The sequence below is a fragment of the Bidens hawaiensis genome, unplaced genomic scaffold (assembly GCF_021521415.1).
Source record: "Bidens hawaiensis isolate Kalapana, Puna unplaced genomic scaffold, B.hawaiensis_p1.1 tig00009444_1, whole genome shotgun sequence".
Lineage (NCBI taxonomy): Eukaryota > Viridiplantae > Streptophyta > Magnoliopsida > Asterales > Asteraceae > Bidens > Bidens hawaiensis.
The window spans coordinates 375,378-395,334 of record NW_027491699.1 but is presented as its reverse complement, the minus strand read 5'-3'; the positions used below and the strand labels follow the sequence as shown (position 1 = coordinate 395,334).

General features: G+C 33.5%; 1 protein-coding gene across 1 annotated transcript; it reads left to right on the top strand.

Annotated features, from left to right (window-relative positions):
- The first annotated feature begins 7,262 nt into the window (after positions 1 to 7,262).
- Positions 7,263 to 19,160, top strand: LOC143532389 (uncharacterized). Its single transcript, XM_077027453.1, has 7 exons — positions 7,263 to 7,641; positions 7,733 to 7,804; positions 11,208 to 11,257; positions 11,797 to 11,938; positions 18,153 to 18,233; positions 18,876 to 18,971; positions 19,051 to 19,160. The coding sequence occupies exons 1-7, from the start codon at positions 7,483 to 7,485 to the stop codon at positions 19,057 to 19,059; spliced, it is 609 nt and encodes a 202-aa protein (XP_076883568.1). The 5' UTR covers positions 7,263 to 7,482; the 3' UTR covers positions 19,060 to 19,160.
- Positions 19,161 to 19,957: the final 797 nt, after the last annotated feature.

Here is a 19,957-nt window from a genome sequence, read left to right as displayed (position 1 = left end):
TCTACGGATATTATATAATTTTAAATATGCGTAGATATTATTTTTTCATGGCAGTTTTAATAAATAATTTATTTAATGTATGTGAATCCATTAGCTACACATGTTTTACATTTTTTATGTATGTTTAGTTATTTATTTTTCCAAGTAATTTTCCAAAAATAAAATACAATTTTATTTACTTAATTTATCTACATATTTGTTTACAAAAATTGTGTGTAGGTAAATATACTCAGTTAACCATAGGGGTGTACACGGACCGGACGAATCGGACGAGAGCATGTCCGTGTCCGTCCGTTAAGCTTTTGACGGACAAACGGACGGTTCACGAACCTACTGAACGAAAATTCATGTCCGTGTCCGTCCATTAAGAAATTGAGTTTGTCCGTGTCCGTCCATGTCCGTCCGTTAATATTTTAAACGGACGTTAACGGACAATAATGGGCAAACGGACACTAATGGACATTAATGGACAAACAAACATGTGAACATTAATGGACAACGAACACTAATGGACAAATATAAACGGTTACATATTGACACCAAGCATATATTTAAACAACTTCACATACAAATTAGGAATTACACCATATAACATCCAAATATACTTAACACTTAATATATTAACATAAAGTGTATCACTATAATATAAAAGACATCAAACATGTGTAGTAATATAAAAGTGTTATTAATAACACTAGAAATTCTGCAGTTAAATTACAATACTGGATAGATATAAACACTAACGATACCTGACGGACATTACCGGACGTAATCGGACGAACGTTACCGGACGTTCATGAACACTATCGAACGGACTTGGCCCTTGTCCGTGTTTGTCCGTTAAGCTTACCGAACGAAATTTTTGTGTCCATGTCCGGTTCGTTTATTAAACGGACGAACATAAACGAACTTCTTGCCGAACGGACGCTCCGGACGTCCGCCGGACGTCCGGTTCGCTTACAGCCCTAGTTAACCACACTTATATTGATTTTTAACACATATGTAGATAAATTACCTACACATAACAAAAAATTGTCACATGTATAGGTAATTTAAATATATAATTAATCGCCATTTTTGGGGAAACTTTCCCACTAACGACAAGTGTGGCTAAAACGTATTACCAACACATATTAAGTGTTAGTTATTATGAAAAAAAAGTATCAACCGTTACCCACACATACACAAGCATGTGTAGGTATTTACTCACACTTTTACATGTGTAGGTAAATTATGTGTGGGTAAACACCCTAATTTCTTGTAGTGTTTAACCAGCAGAAGCAGTTTCTGTTCGTGTTTTATATGGTTTTGAAACGTAGATAAAAATAAGCATGTAACGGTGGGTTAACTTTGAACAATGTTTGTATCAGTATAGCTAATATACTTACTACTTGACACTTAAAACTTGAAACTTAAATTGTTACTTGTTAGACATTTGATTTGATTTGAAATTAATTAATACTTGTTATAGTTTGTTATATGATACTTGATTGTTAGAATGTTATAAATTTCTTTAGCCTAATAAAAAAAAAACATAATGAACGATCCTTAAGCCTATGAACTCTTCTTGCACTCGTGCCCAATAAACTCTCATTTACTAGCAAGTAGGCCCATATGCGAAATACACACGTGAACATATAAGAATAATATACTTGGATACAAATTGAAAGAATTCAAATTATATATACATCATATTTTCAACAAATTCTCGGTTTGTTTTCTGGATATGAATATTCTTATGTTTTGTTTTTGTTTGATTATTATTAATTTTAGATATAATTACAGAAATTGTCTTTTATGTTTACCCCAAAATTCACTGGTGGTCCTTTATCTTTCAAATTGATGTTTATTATCCTTTACGTTTTAAAAAGTAACACCTTTTGTCCTTTAGGCCTAACCCAGTTACAAAATCTCGTTAAGTCAGGTCATGTGACTTGCACATGAGGGTACATTGGTGATTTCACCAACTTATATAAAAGAAACGTTTTTATAATTAAAAACAATTTAATTTATATATATTTATATTTATAATATATATTAATTTATGTTAAAACATGTACTACTAAAATACCACTACGTCTTCCCTAACTTGAAATACCACCACTGCCACAAACCTCCATCACCGGCGAGCCCACCACCATCGACTTCTTCGACGACAGAAATCACCATCGCTACCCACCGGAAAACCACCAACACCACAGTTGGTTCCCCCCATCTACAAAATCGTCGTTCAACAGTCCCATGTGCGAATCATCCACCTGCGAATCCACTAAAACTTAAGTTTCCATGTCGACGTCGTTTTGGGATACAAAGAAGCTCGCTTTACTTACCTCGGTGTGTTACATTTCCACACGATTTACACTAAGATAGTTTTGACAATCGATATTGGAGGCTAATCGACCGGATTCGTCGTCGGATTTCAAGGTGACTTCAAATTGGGGGTTTCGTTAAAACTAGGGTACGTAACTAAAATTGGGGGTTTCGTTAAATTATGATTTGAGGACACAGTCTGCGTTTAATGTTACTGCTGCGATTTTACTTGAGGAAATATTTGGGTTGCTTGGCGCCGAAGAGGAAGGATTTCCAGCAAGAGGTTTAGGGTTTTCAGGGATTTGAAGATGGGGTTGTTCGACATTTTTGTAGATGGGAGTAAGCTAATTGTTGTGGCGAGCTAGATGTGGAGGTGACTTTCGGTTGCAGTGGTGGTGGCTCACCGGAGAAGAAGGTGGTGGTGGCTGCCGGAGTTGAACGTCCGGTGGCAGTGGAGGCACAAGAATAACGGGTGTGGGGAGGTGGGGTTTGGATAAATAATATTTATATTTAATTTAATTAAATTGTTTTTAAATCATAACCAGACTTGAAATGACGGAAATACCTCCATGTGAGAAGCACATGACCTGACTTAACGAGATTTTTTAATTGGGTTAGACATAAAGGACAAAAGGTGTTACTTTTTAAAATGTAAAGGATAATAAACATCAATTTGAAAAATAAATGACCACCAGTAAAATTTGGAGTAAAGATAAATGACAATTTCTATAATTCTGTCTTAATTTTATTTTGCGGGCCTGAATAAAAAAAACATATGCAAGTGGATATTGTTAAGATCACGTGTACAAGTGTTTTGATGCATGTCTCTGGATTTATCACATATATACACAGGAATTATAGGGATGTCTGCATATGGGTCCAAAACTACAAGTTTTAAAATGTCATATACGGCGGTTCACTAGCCTCTCGATTGTGCATGGAGTTTTCTAGAAATTGTTGGGTTCAATGATTTGCTCGTACTTATTTAGTTATTTTAACATTTGATTGTTTGAAGTATCGATTTTAATGAACAAGTTTTCCTTAATTTGTAACTACAAAAGAAAAAAAAAGTTTCTAATATATTATTTACACAAGGAAAATTATAGTAAATTACTAAAGGATTAACGGGTTGGCAAGTTGAATTTTGCACCTTTTTGTTCTAACCTGATCCATATACTTATTTGTGTCATGTCATGTCATGTCATGTCCTGTCGAATCTATTTAAAATTGTGTGGTGTTTGGTGGGTCGGGTCGTGTTTCAGCCTTTCAAGTCGGCTCGTTTTATGTTAATTTACTAGTATGAGTTAATATTTACTGACTTACTAACAAATTAGACAATTATTATAACACTGATTCATATAAAACATTTTGATAATTTATATTATTTTAATTGTTTTTTTTTAATTTATCTTTGATTTCTAATTAACAAACTTGGATTTGTATTTAGTTTTAGATTAAAATAATGAATAGAAGTAATCGGAGAATGGACACTTGAACTAATTACATAAAATTGTTGGAGATTTTATTTTATATATTAAATATAAGCACAATCCCAATTAAACCTCTACATATTCTAAATCAACGTCCCATACCATACCCGATTGTTCATTTACCGAAATTCAACGGAAGCGAGTATCGATGCCCGTACCGAATAGGCTAAATAGGTATATGTACGCATACGCATGCGAGTATGATAAAGATTGAGTATGTGGGACAAAATATTACCCCTAGTTGGATGCGAAAAGTAAATAAGAAGGTTTCAAAAGAAATTAATTTCACTACTAAAAACTAATAGTTATATGAAAAGTTAAAAGATCAAAAATATAAAACTTTAAATTTTAAAATTTTCCATCTTGTATGAATTTATTAAAAAAAACTATCAAAAAGGTTAATAAGTCAACCCAATTTTTAACAAGTTGTGTTTGGTTGATCTGTATAAGAAAATGTGTTGTGTCAGTCAACCTAAAACTTTTATTTTTTGTGTTTCGGGTCATGTTAAGAATTGTCGTCCTAGCTTCCCCTTAAATTTTTCTAAGGCCTAACGCGAATCATAAAGCTGATGTGTTTTCTTTTAATTTCTAGAACGAATTGATAAACAATAAATGAAACACAAGAAACCGAAGATTGGATAACTCCTAATATTATTACTTAGAGAAAATATAACTCAAAAACCTCCCTTACACGTAACTAGGGTCGTTCAAATGCTCCTAATTAGGGATGTCCAAACTGATGGACCTTGATTTTTCTCAGGCCAATAACTATTAAGCCAACTGGTAGGCTAGGAATGGCAACGAAAGAGGTGTGGAGGTGACGATGGCGATTAGGGCTGTACACGGACCGAACCAGACCGGACGAGAGCATGTCCCTATCCGTTCGTTAAGCTTCTGACGGACAAACGGATGGTTCACGAACACTCTACCAAACGAAAATTCATGTATGTGTTCGTCCGTTAATATTGTAAACGAACGTTAACGGACAATAATGGATAAACGAACACTAACGGACAAACGAACATGTGAACATTAATGGACAGCATACACTAATGGACAAACATAAACGGTTACATATTAATTCCAAACATAAATCCAAAAAACTTCACCTACAAATTTGGAATTACACCATATAATATTCACATATATTTAACACTTAGGTAGCGTTTGGTATGCAATAATGACAGGCGGAATGGAATTATTCATTACGTGGGAATGAAATAAGAGGTGTTTGGTTGCACAATGGAATGGAATCATCCATTACATATTGAATCTCATTCCATCAAAACCATTCCTTCCTACCCCCCCCCCCCTTCTTTTTTTTCATTCCATTCTCCTTCAACCTACTTTCTCAACAACACCATCATCTAACAACAACCACCACCACCATAGCCACCACCATCATCTGACCACCACCGCCACCGTCACCACCACCACCTTACCACCCAAGCTACCACTGCCACCGTCGTCGCCATAACCACAACAACCATTGTCACCGTCGCCACTCGACCATAAGTTCATAACCGCCACCACCACTATCACTGCCTAGCCACCACCAACGTCATCACCACCCTACCACCGCCATCACTACTAATGCTACCATCGCTTGACCACCACCACCACTACCATAGCCACCACCATCATCTGACCACCACCGCCACTGTCACCACCACCACCACCTCCGCCGCCGCCACCGTCGCCGCCACCACCACCTGACCCCCACCGTCGCCATCACCACCTACACCACCCAAGCTACCACCGCCACCATCGTCGCCATAACCACAACAAACATTGTCACCGTGGCCACCCTACCATAACCGCCACCACCACTATCACTGCCTGGCCGCCACCACCGTCATCGCCACCCTACCACCACCATCACTACTAATGCTACCATCGCTTGACCACCCCCTCCCCCCGCCTGACCGCCACAACCGCCACCGTCGCCACCATTTTCATCTCCAGAGCTACCACCACCGTCGTCATTTCAGGGTTTTTTTTTTTTTTTTGTAAAAAATTTATATATTTTGAGATAGGAATATTTTAATTATTTCTATTTCATTCAAAAAAAATTTTGGATACCAAACAACATAACGTAATTATTCATTTCATTTCCATATATTAACCAAACAAGACAAATGAATGGTAATGATCCATTTCATTCATTTGTCCATTTCATTCTTCTCCCATTCCATTCCCCCTTCATTCCAATCCTTTCAACCAAACATACCCTTAATATATTAACAAAAACCGGATCACTATAAGAGATATCAGACATATGTGGTAATACAAAAGTGTGATTAATAACACTAGAAATTCCACAATTAAATTACAATACTGGATAGATCTAAACACTTGCAATACCGGACGGATGTTACTTGAAGGACATTACCGGATGTAATTGGATAAACTTTACCGGACGCTCACGAACACTATCGAACGGACTTGGCTATTGTTCGTATTCGTCTGTTAAGCTTACCGAACGAAATTTGTTAGTCCATGTTTGGTTCGTTTATTAAACGGACGAACATAAACGATTTTTTTGCCGAACGGACGACCAAACGTCTGATTCGCTTACACCCCTAATGGTGATAGTGTGTGGTGGCGGGGTGGTCATAGTGATAGATTCTAATTTCTTTATGACTCTTTTGTTACCTGAATGGATCAAATTTCTTTATCATTTTCAATCCGTTGAAATTCTAAATCTTTTTGACAAATTTCAATTATAAATCGAATTCTTTATAAGAATACTTAAACCAAACCCTTCTTATAAATATGTAAAATAACTTCTATAAGTTAACTTTGGTCGTTACATAGAAATGCAAGATATCTGTCAGATTTATAAATGTTGATAGTACACAATCTTGTCTAAATATCATATACGGAATGAGTATTTAAAATTTTTAACTTAGACTTTTTCAAAGTGAAGTTATTGCAAAGGACAGGAGAATAGGAAATTTGGACTTACAGGTGGGAAAAAACCAATTAACTGGGCGAACTAACCGGAAAATCTAATCATAAGTGAGCCAGTTTAAACCCATTACATAAAACCGGTTTAAAGCATATTGAAACCGTAGGTTTGGAACCAGTTTGTAACTCATTTTTAAAAAGAGTTCAGCGGGCCGTGCACAGTAACTAATCGACGCCGAAGAACGATAATTTTGTTTTCAGTATGATCGGTTTTGTCATTCAAAACTCAAAAGAGGGTAGCGACGCAGCTTGTTGCTTGCTTACCTGCCTCTTTATTGTAATTGGATCCTTTTATTTGAAATGAAAACAAACACAATTTATTAAAAAAAAAGTTCGGAACCAGTTTGTAATTTTCTGTACCAAAACTGGTTAACGAAACCGAAAACCGGCCAAAACAGGTCAAAAACCGGCTAGAAACCAATCAAAAACCAGCTTTAATCTAAACTAAAACTGATTATAAATTGATTTTAACTTTTATTGACTAAACCAAACCGCACTGTGCATCTCTAGTTAACATGTGTTGGGGTCAAACAAAATTGATATTTATGGTCAAACCTCACATTCAATAAGGGCATTATGGTAATTTCAGGTGTGGTCATTGTTTGAATACTAATCATCATCACAATCTCCTTTCTTTTAAAGTCTCATAGCCACCACTTGAGCCGACCACCAAAATCAAAATTCAAGCAAAACAATAAAAAATAAAAAAAAAATGGGAGAAGTGAAATTATTTGTGGATTTTGATGATCAATATTTGTTGTATCCATCAATTTCAACAGCAGAAATAATATTTTGCAGAATTTGCCATGAAGCAGAGTTTGAAAGCTCTAAACCCATGGAGTCTCCATGTTCTTGTACTGGAACTCTAAAGGTATTTAATTTGATTTTATTTATAATTTAATCTTATTCTTATTTTTAAAATTATTATATGATCATGTGATGATAATTTGTTTGATCATCAGTTTGCTCACAGAGATTGCATACAGAGATGGTGTGATGAAAAGGGCAACACCACTTGTGAAATTTGTCTTCAGGTTTGATTTTCTTCTGTGAATGTTTAATGGAACTATTTATTAAAAATCAATTTTAAGTAGATTACTATAATAGCATTACTATTAAATAATAATCATATGTATCACATTTAACGTATTATATACGAATACTTGCAATTATATTTTCGAGTAGTCAAGAGTTCTAGTCTTAGGTGGTATGTATTTAGAAGTTGATTTCTTGTTATAAGTGCTTTTTAAAAATGTTTACTTCTAGTTATTTGCTATTAAACATTCGGGTGGGTAATAACCGAATTATTTATCGAACCAAATCAAAAGCCGATGACACCGAATTGATCGAAAAACGGTTATCGGTGATTTTTTGTACTCTCGGTTAACCAAAACTAACCAAACCATACTATTCATATTTCTATATATTCCTAGCTTTTATAACACTATTTCATGTATTATATCATCATTTCATATATTTATATCTTCATGTCATGTATTTATATTTCAATTTCATTTATTTATACCTTAATTTAATTTACTTCTAAGTAAAAAATTTGTAGCTCAAGTTTGATTTGGGTTATTAATCGAAATTAACAGAATCGAACCAGAAACCAAAAAAACTAAGGGGTTGTTTCTTTACATCTGAATGGTTCTCTGATTCATTACTTCAGACCTTTTGGTTCCAAACAGAAAAACATCTGAATGGTTAAAATTAGGTATGTATTATTCAGACTTACCGTTGTTGCTGAATAAGACAGATGCTCATTCAGATTTGACTCATTTAGATCTGAATGAACCAAACAGCCCCTAATCGAAAATAGATTTAACCGAAACCGATTAATTAACTCGGTTGATGCTGATAATCGAACCATACATACTCCTATTAAACATTGCCATTGGTTATATTCAGTGAACTTTAAACGGATAACAAATTGTGATAAAGGTTGTTTTTTAAATTTTAGTTTTGATTTATGTGTTGAGTTTCATGTAGGGGTGTTCACGGTTCGGTTCGAAACTGTAAAACCGTCCAAACCGGTCATCGGTTCGGTTTCATGGTTGGTTTTCTTTCTTAACTTTTGGTTGGTTGGTTTGAAAATTTTCAAACCGTTACGAACGGTTTGGTTTACGGTTTGTACCAAAAACCAACCGTATAAAACCGGACCGGACCATATGATTTAATCATATATATTTCTAAGTATTTGATATTATATATATATGAATGTATATAATTATCTTACTAGACACATAATACATTTTACTAATACTATTAAGTATTAGTATGTGTATATAAATATGTGTTAATAAATAATATGAGTAACTAAATAAAGTGGTAAGCCCAAGTCTAAAACACAAGAAACATTGTTCGGTCTTTAAACGTTTAATTGAGAATAATATCAGTAGATGTTTGGTAAATTTCATAATTTATTGAAAACTTTACAATAAAATATCAGAAATTAGCTTAGACATTTTATATAAAATTCCGACACACCCAAACCGTGAAAACAAACCGGAACCAAACCGTTACTAACGGTTCGGTTTGGTTCGGTTTAAGAGTTCAACGGTTTGGTTTTGGTTTACGAAAACTAAAAACCGTTACTAATGGTTTGGTTACGGTTTGACCTAAAAATCGAGAAAACCGGACCGTGAACACCCCTAGTTTCATGCGGGGGCGGATCTACGGTATAAACGGGTGGTTCACCGGAACCACCCGAGTTTCGAAATAATAGTGTAAAGGTATATAGAAAATAATAGAGTGAACCACCTTATAAATTAGAAGGGAACCATGCTATTCATAAATTAGATGATTGGTGTAGTGGTAAAGGTCTGCTTTGTGAAACTAAGGTCGCGGGTTCAAATCTACGGATTCCGGTTTTAGTCTTTTTCTTTTCTTCTTTTTCTTTTAAACAGTCTTTTAAAAATTTTAAAACTCATCATTCATTAGGGTTTTATTTTTGTTTTACCTCTCCACAGTCACAAACACAAACAAGCGTCGGCTTGTTTCTGCCTCACCACCCTTCCGCCCTTCGGAGTCCGGCCAGTCAGCCACCGCCGCCCGTCGGCCACCTCCCACCTGAGTCCCGACTAACCCTAACTGTTTCTTCTCTGGTTCTTCGTCAAACCTCCGGTAAGTTTATGTTAATTTGTTAATTGTTCTTCAATTCATATTGTTAATTGTTAGGTTATTCACTTATTTGTTAAATTTTGGTTTATAGTTATTGTTAACTAACTAAACATAAATTTTTGTTTATAATTAACAAATTAAACATATTCTATGTGTGAACAATTTGTAATTTGTTAGTTTGTTAGTTTTTATTTGTTAGTTTGCTAGTTTTTTAATTTGTTAGTTTGTAAGACTCGTAGGGAACAATTATGAATATTTTTTTAATTTGTAAAAACCATTGTTGTATTAGGTGTTTTTTAATTTCCAATGACGGTGTCCTTTTATTTTATCGTATTTTTATTATGTATCGAAACGACCCGAACCGTCGAATCGACCCGAACTTTTTTATATCCAACTCCGGGAAATTAAAGCTTCTAAAAGCAGTGCACCACCTGAAAAAAAATCCTGGATCCGCCACTGGTTTCATGTGACATCCACCGTGTGTTTGTGCGCATCTGTTTTGTCTTTTGAAAACATATCCTCAACATTCATCGTATGGACTACTAATATAATATCTTTGTTTTTCAATTTCAGCCGAATTCTAGGCAATATTAAATTACTATTCTTTCCAATCATACATGAACTTATTTAAAAACTTATTTTAAAATAGCCTGATGTGAGGTCATGCTAATTTTATGTTAACATATATTATTCGGGGTATAAAAAAAACTATGTAAAATCATTGTTACCTTATTTTCTTTTCAAAATAAATAATTCTCATTAAACACTTTATCTGATTTTTGAACTACTTAAAATAATTTATTTTTCATAAACTAATGAAAAACTCTAAAAAGCGTATAGTTAGACGTAGTTTAGTAAGAAAAGAATATGAAGATGTATTATAATAGAAAGGCTAAAAATATTATGTAAGATCGAGTTTTATAAAAATATGACATAAACACGTATGTTTGTTGCTTTAAATATAATATATAAAGTATAAAATGGTTTTTTAACTTGCTCATACTTTTTTTCCCCAATAAGCCATTTATATAAGTGTTTATATGATATTTGTGCACTACTACAAGTCAATTATATAGAATTGACATTAGTTAATGGAAAAATGGGACCAACATACCCGAAAAAAAGGGAGGATGGGTTATGCCAATTGCCTATGTATCTATATAATCTTATCTTATAATATTCATATTCCAAGTCATTGTCATCATCAATTTAAAGCTACTCAACTCTCTTCTTATCTTCTATGCTTTTCATTTATTTATTAATTCAATATGTTAATTGCCGATTGATAACAACATCTATTTTGTCATGTTGCAGAAATTTGAACCAGGATACACATCCCCTCCACAACTCATCCAAAACCATAGGTAATTAATTATACACCTTCCATCAAATATTCAAATCAACCAATATAATTAATTATACACCTTCCATCAAATATTCAAATCAACCAATATAGACATATTTAGTATTACCAAGTTTTAAAATTATTTCAATTATGTTACTCGTGTATTCTTTTGTCCAAATGAGTCACTAAACCTTCAAATGAGCCATCATCGAAATTTTTTGTGTCAAGAATGAAATGGAGAAGAAGATGTTGGGGTTTCAAGTATACGTAATTATATTAAAAAAAATACAAAAGCATGTTAATCATATTTAAAAAAATACCACTCCAAAAAGAAAAAAAAATCTGACTGAAACAAAAATGAAAAATGCTTAAAAAAATGTTACAACTTGTAATTTAAATAAAACATGAAAGCAGAAATTTAAATAAAACATGAAAACAACATGACGTAATTGAAACAATTTTAAACTCGAGTAACCATATTGTAATACTTATAAAACTTGGTTAATATTATGCTAAGCTACCCCTTTTTTAACAACTAATTAGTTGAATTAATAACAGAGAAGTAAGTTTAGAGGTGCATGAAACTGAGGTTAGTTCTTCTATTGCTGATCAACAAGAAATGATTGGCGAAGAAGAATACTCGCAATGTTCATCATCCACTGATTCAACGGCTTCTATTTGTAGATTTTTGGGTCTCACTGTAAGTTTCGTTTATGTTATAATGTTAGCTCTAATTATAACAAGCTTATTAGAATAATATATGAACTTTGGAGTTAACAAGAGACAAGAGAATAAGAAAAGTAAGAATTATTAGTCTTACTGGGATGCAAATATCCGTTACAATCACCTCGTATTTATAGTACAAAATCAACTGTATATACATTATTTGGGAGGGGACAAAAAACACATAATTGGTGCATGTAAAAGGTTTGTCGGTGAGGTCAAATAATTGGTGTCATCCAAATAATAAAATGGTAATTCATAACACTCCCCCTTGGATGACACCTTTTCAAAACTTCGGGGTCTTGAAGTACTGCCTTATTAAAAACCTTGCTAAAGAAAAACCCAATGGGAAAAAGCTTTAGCTAAGGGAAAAAGAGTGCAGCATATAGCTCCCCCTCAAGTTGCAGGTCGTTACATCGTTCGTACATGGCGCATGCCAATATCATGGACATGTTTTCTGAATGTTGCTGTGGGAAGTGCTTTTGTGAAAAGATCAGCTGAGTTGTTGTTGGATTGGACATATCTCATATCAACCTGATTGTCTTTAATAAGGTCCCGAGTATACTCAAAGTATCTTGGTGGTATATGCTTTATTCTGTCACTTTTGATATACCCTTCCTTCATTTGCGAGACACAAGCTGCATTATCTTCATAGATAGGAGTTGGGATTCGATCTTTCTCTAGACCACAAGAAATCAATATGTGTCGTGACATAGATCTTAACCATACACATTCTCTTAAAGCTTCATGCAATGCAATGACTTCAGCATGATTTGAAGATGTTGCAATGAGTGTTTGTTTCTGAGAACGCCATGAAATCGTAGTTCCTCCATTCTTAAATACGTATCCAGTTTGAGATTTTGCTTTATGGGGATCAGATAAATAACCTGCATCTGCATAACCAACTAACCCTTCTTTTGAATCGTTAGGATAAAATAAACCTAAATCAACAGTTCCTTTTAAATACCGAAAAATATGTTTAATGCCATTCCAATGTCTTTTAGTAGGGTATGAACTGAATCTTGCCAATAAATTAACTGCAAAAGAAATGTCAGGTCTTGTACAGTTAGTAAGATACATAAGTGCTCCAATTGCACTGAGGTATGGTACTTCGGGACCAAGAATCTCTTCATTATCTTCGCAAGGACGAAATGGATCATTGTCAACATTGAGTGATCTAACAACCATCGGTGTGCTTAAAGGATTTGCTTTGTCCATATTGAAACGTTTTAAGAGTTTCTCAGTATAAGTTGACTGATGCACAAGTATCCCATTATGCATATGCTCAATTTGTAAACCAAGACAATATTTGGTTTTTCCAAGATCTTTCATTTCGAATTCTTTCTTTAAAAGAGCAATTGCTTCATTAATTTCTTTTTGTGTCCCAATTAAATTTAGATCGTCAACATACACAGCTATGATCACATATCCTGATGTTGTCTTCTTGATGAAGACACATGGACAAATAAGATTATTTGTGTATCCTTTGCTTATCAAATAATCACTCAAACGATTGTACCACATCCTTCCAGATCGTTTCAGTCCATACAAGGATCTTTGTAATTTGATGGAATACATTTCCTTAGGCTTTGAGCTTATTGCATCGGGGAGTTTAAATCCTTCGGGAATTTTCATATAGATGTCACTATCCAGTGATCCATACAAGTAAGCTGTGACAACATCCATAAGACGCATCTCTAACTTTTTAGAGACTGCTAAGCTGATTAAATATCTAAACGTAATAGCATCCATAACAGGAGAATACGTTTCTTCATAGTCAATTCCTGGCCTCTGAGAAAAACCTTGAGCTACAAGTCTTGCTTTGTATCTTGTAACTTCATTTTTCTCATTTCGTTTTCTCACAAAAACCCATTTATATCCTACAGGTTTCATTGACTTTGGTGTAATGACAATAGGTCCAAAAACCTTTCGATTGTTTAGTGAGTTTAATTCAGCTTGCATAGCATCTTTCCATTTGTTCCAATCTTGTCGATTTTTACAATCATCTACAGATTTTGGTTCAGGGTCATCATTTTCTTCCATGATATCGCTTGCTACAGAATAAGAAAATATATCAATATTTTCCATTTCATCTCGATCACACATTATATGTGATTTACCATAGTTTATTGATAATTCTTTATTGGAATCGTTTATTTCTTCCTGAGGAAATGTTATATCATTTATTCTTTCCTGAGGGAAGGTTTTATCAATCATTCCTTCCTTAGGGTCAGTATCCTTCTCATAACCCTTTCTTTTTCGAGGATTTTTATCCTTTGAACCGATTGGCTTTCCACGTTTTAAACGTTTTTGAGATTCATGAGGTGCATTATTATGGTTTTTCTTGCTTGGAATCTCAACTCGAGCTGGAGCATTAGCAGCTGGTATATGAGATTTAGTGACCCTGTTTATATCAGTAAATGCATCAGGTAACTGATTTGCAATTTCTTGTAGATGTATTATTTTTTGAACCTCTGTCTCACTTTGTTTTGATCTTGGGTCTAGGTGTAACAATGATGGCACACATCATGATATATCTCTTTCTTGCTTTTTCATTTCTCCCCCTAATGTCGGGAACATTGTCTCGTTAAAATGAAAATCAGCAAAACGTGCTGTAAATACATCACCTGTTAAAGGTTCAAGGTATCTTATGATGGAAGATGTTTCATATCCAACATATATTCCCAACCTTCTTTGGGGACCCATTTTTGTGCGTTGTGGTGGTGCAATAGGAACATACACAGCACAACCAAAAATTCTAAGATGAGAGATATTTGGCTCATTTCCAGAAACAAGTTGTGTGGGAGAGTATTTATGATTTGCACTTGGTCTCACACGGATTAACGATCCAGCATGCATAATTGCATGACCCCAAATAGAAACAGGGAGTTTTGTCCTCATTATTAATGGTCTAGCTATTAGCTGTAGGCGTTTGATCAACGACTCGGCTAAGCCATTTTGTGTGTGTACATGAGCAACAGGGTGTTCTACAACAATCCCCACAGACATGCAATAATCATCAAAAGCATGTGATGTAAATTCTTCCGCATTATCAAGCCTTACTCTTTTAATGGTATAATCCGGAAAATGTGCACGTAATTTGATAATTTGAGCAAGAAATTTTGCAAAAGCAACATTACGAGTCGATAATAAAGAGATATTAGACCATCTGCTGGATGCGTCTATTAAGACCATGAAGTATCTAAATGGTCCACATGGTGGATGAATTGGTCCACATATGTCACATTGAATTCTTTCAAGAAACATTGGTGTTTCTTTATCGACTTTTAATGGCGAAGGCCTTGTAATTAATTTTCCAAGAGAACAAGATGTACATTGAGGCATTTTATCTATTTTGTGGATCTTTTGACCTTTCAGTGGATGCCCATGTGTATTTTCAATGATCCTTTTCATCATTGTGGATCCTGGATGGCCTAATCTGTCATGCTATAAGTTTATGATACTAAAATCGCAACAATTTTCTTTGACTGCCATATGTGCTTGAGGCACATTTATATATGTATAATGCAAACCAGAATGGAGCATTGGCAATTTTTCCAATATTTGATCTTTGCTTATGATATGCAAATATTTTTCATTACTAACAGTCCTTGACTGAGTATCATATCCATTATGATATATGTTTCTGAAACTCAACAAATTTCTTGTTGATTTTGGGGAAAATAAAGCATTTTCTATTTTGAGCTTTGTACCATTTGGTAATGCTAAATTAGTTTTTCCCACTCCTTCTATCAAGTTTGTAGGACCTGATATTGTATTGATGATCCCTTTTGTTGGTTTCAGTTTATAAAAATATTTTTTTAGATCTAAGTATAGTATGCGTGGCTCCACTATCCGCTATACATATATCTTCTTCATTTGTTTGATCTTGTACTCCGGTGATTTTCATTTTAAATCTTGAAAAATATTAAGAAAAAAAATAAGTGTATAACGAAGACATATGATATTTTAATAAGAACTTTATTTAATTGAAACACAAGTAGTACATGAAAGAGGAACTACATAATTAAAGATAATGAGAACACACTTAATAATTGCATCTAATTATAGTAGTCAAGCAACTTTGTTTCAAAGTTCCACCCCAAAGTCTTCAACGCTCAGCTCAGCATTGATATTATTAAAGTTATCAACATGGTTCACTTCTTTCTCTTTTCCTTTTAGAGAGGCTTGGTACAGTTCACACAGATGTGGAGCTGTGCGACAAGCCTTTGCCCAGTGGTTTGTACTTCCACATCTAAAACATGAAGTGCCATTGTTTTCGGACCTACCAGCTTCATTCCATTTATTTTGGTGGTTGGAATTGGTATTGTGTGGGACATGATAATTATTGGCTCTCTGGTTATGACCACGACCACGGCCACGACCACGACCGTAAGAATTATTGTTCCATTTGAATGAAAGCTTACGATCAATAAAATGTCTTTTGTCAAAATGACCACGGCCACGTCCACGGCCTCGTCCTCGACTTTGTTCCCATTTATGACCAGAATTTTTATGAGAACTTTTGTGAGCAACATGTGCTTCTGGTATTGCTAATGAACCCGTGGGACGAGATTGATGATTTTTCATCAATAATTCATTATTTTTCTCTGCTACAAGGAGCAAGTATCTCCTAAAATTCTGCAAACGATAATGTGTTTGCAAGTTTATGTTTGATGCATGAAACGTGGAGAAAGTTTTCTCTAACTTTTCTTCCTCTGTTACGAGATACCCACAAAATTCTAGCTTTGAGCAAATTCGGTATAAAGCAGAGGTGTAATCATTTACCCTCTTAAAATCTTGGAACCTAAGACTGTTCCATTCATCTCTAGAAGTAGGAAGTAAAACTTCCCTTAGATGACCGAATCTGCTTTTCAAATCTTCCCATATCATATATGGGTTATCATAATTAAAATACTCATGCTGTAGTAATTCATCAATATGTTTATGGATGAAAACATCAGCTCTTGCTTTATCCTGGTCAGAGCAATCATTGTATTCTTGGATTGTTTCTAACACATCCATAGATTTTAAATGTCTTTTGACATTTGCTGTCCAAGACATATAATTTTCTCCAGAAATGTTGAGTGCAGGGAATTCGAGTTTTGCTATATTTGACATTTTGTTGCTAAACATAATAGAGCAAATAATAAGATAAATATTAGAATCCATATATATCAATCAACAATGAGATACAATACATTGGTAGAGCTATAAACATATAAAAGAAAAAGAACATGCCGAAATCTTCAGATGGGAGATTAAAAATTAGAATGAGAAGTAGTATAAGCATTATAGTGACCAACAGCAAAACCGGGTGAATCATTTTGAGAACTTTATCTTGGATAAATTTAATAAGAAGAATGTTTGTTGTAAATGAAATGGGGTTAATGATTGGTTATTTATAGTGAAAATTTATAACCTTTTTACAACGGTTACATTACCGTTTATAACGGTAACATTACCGTTTGTATGTGTGTGTGTATATATATATAATATATAATATTAATTATTTTAAAGTAAGATAATAAATAAGATATTAAATACAGTTTATTTTATAAAATATATAATTAGTATGCACAATAATAAGAATAGAATTGTTAGTGTAAATAAATCTAACTTCTAAATGAGATATTAGTGTGCATATATAAATAAAAGTTAGAATAGTTATCAAATTTTAATAACAATGTTTATACACATTATTGTTATTACTTAGTATATTAGTTAGTATATGTATATGCATAGATATATATCTAATGTACATAATTAAAGAAGTGTTTATGATGCTTATGTAGATACCTTTGTGTCTATTACCTTTCTTGGTTAGGATATAAGCGGCTCGTGCTGATAACGTGTTATAATATTAGCTCTAATTATAACAAGCTTATTAGAATAATATATGAACTTTGGAGTTAACAAGAGACAAGAGAATAAGAAAAGTAATTATTAGTCTTACTGGGATGCAAATCTCCGTTACAATCACCTCGTATTTATAGTACAAAATCAACTGTATATACACTATTTGGGAGGGGACAAAAAACACATAATTGATGCATGTAAAAGGTTTGTCGGTGAGGTCAAATAATTGGTGTCATCCAAATAATAAAATGGTAATTCATAACAGTTTATAATATATTTGCACATTCACGCTACATGTACGCATGCGATAACATTAATACTTCGGCATGCAGGTGACCCTACTTTTATTGGTGAAACATTTGTTTCTAGTGTTGATTGAAGGCACAGGGGATTACCCATTTACAATCTTAACTGTAAGCACCCAAATAAACTCTTTTGGTTTTGTTTTAAAAAAAGTGGATTTGAAATTGAAATTTAGAGACTTTAAAAAATAATAATAACAAATTAACAATCACAAAAATAATTTTAGATAAAATATATCAAACAAGACATGCCATTCATTGAATTTAGGCTTGTAAACAAACACGAACAATTAAATGAACTGGGATTTCTTGTTCATGTTTGTTAATAAAATGAACAGTTCGTTTATGTTTGTTCGTTAACAATATAAACGAATGGTTCACGAGTGTAAATGAACGAACATAACTAAGGTAAAACCACTTGATACTAATTTGAAGAACAAATTGTTTGGGCCTAAAAGTTATTTAAACCAGACTAAGTTGTAATGAGAGTATGAGACAGAAAAAAATGAAATGAATAAATAAACGAACATACAAGAATGAACTTAACAAACTAAGCCCATGAACATAAATAAATGTAAACAAATGAACATAACGAATTAAAATGAACGAACATAAATAAATGTTCACGGATATAACTAAATGAACAATTTTTTTTGTTCACGTTAGTTTATTTATTAAATAAACAAGCTTATCGCCAAACGATTCACAAAATGTTCACTCAATCTCCTCAATTCCACTTGTTTTGATTTGCAGTTATTGATTATGAGGGCAAGTGGGATATTAGTCCCTATGTACATAATCATGTACACAGTTGACACCGTACACAAGACCATCACAAGTCGTTATCAGGTTCGCTTACTAACTATTTTTTAATGCAAAGTTGCAGCCTGAGTCATACATTCTAACCAATTTTAATCTTGTGTTTTAGGTTTCATAAAAATGGCAGCCTGAGGCAGCAGTATAGATTGATTTAGGATGAACAATATCACCAAATACATGTACAGTAAAAGTGTAAAAACTCAATAAAACAAACCTTTTACAGGGGTTGTTCCATTTTAGTTCAAATTCTGCAACTGTATAAAGTCATTAATCAAACCAAAATACCAAATAACACACGATAGAATTTGGATCGAATAACTCTTAACATATAATCCGAAAAATATAACTTTAAAACTGATTACAAACTCGTAACCATAATTACAACTTTGAGTAGGTTCATAACTTGGTACAATTACAGATGGACTTGGGCTCCTAAAACCCACGTGTTTATCTACTAATCTAATTAGCTATCATAAAATAAATACAACTCATTTAAATTATAACTTCCATCACTCGAAACTGGCCCACTTGACTCAACCCAACACCATCTTGTGTTTGAGAGGAATTAGTCACACGTCCATGCTCTCCTCCAGCCTTTGGCCACATAACTTTTACCGTACCAAATTGCATCGATACTGACCAAGTTCCCACTGCAACGTAATATTATATATGTATTTTTAGTTGTTTGAACATGTAAATATGTGATTCACTAATTTGAAAGTTCTTGATGTGTAGTTTTTAAGTTTTGGGCTAAAACCAAACCAATTTTTGAAAACCGTTTGGTTTCGTTTTTTTTTTTTTTTTCGTTTTGCTGTTTAAGCTTGAAAATTTTGGGCTGAAAAAAAAAATATTATCCCACAATAATGAATTTGGGCCTAAATCATTTGGTTAAATAACCAACTGATTTTTATACATTTGGGCTAAACTATTTGAGCTACATATTTATTAAATTCTTATAAATTGCTCAAAATAAAAAATAAAATTCTTAAATTTGGTTCAGTTTTTTTTTTTTTTAT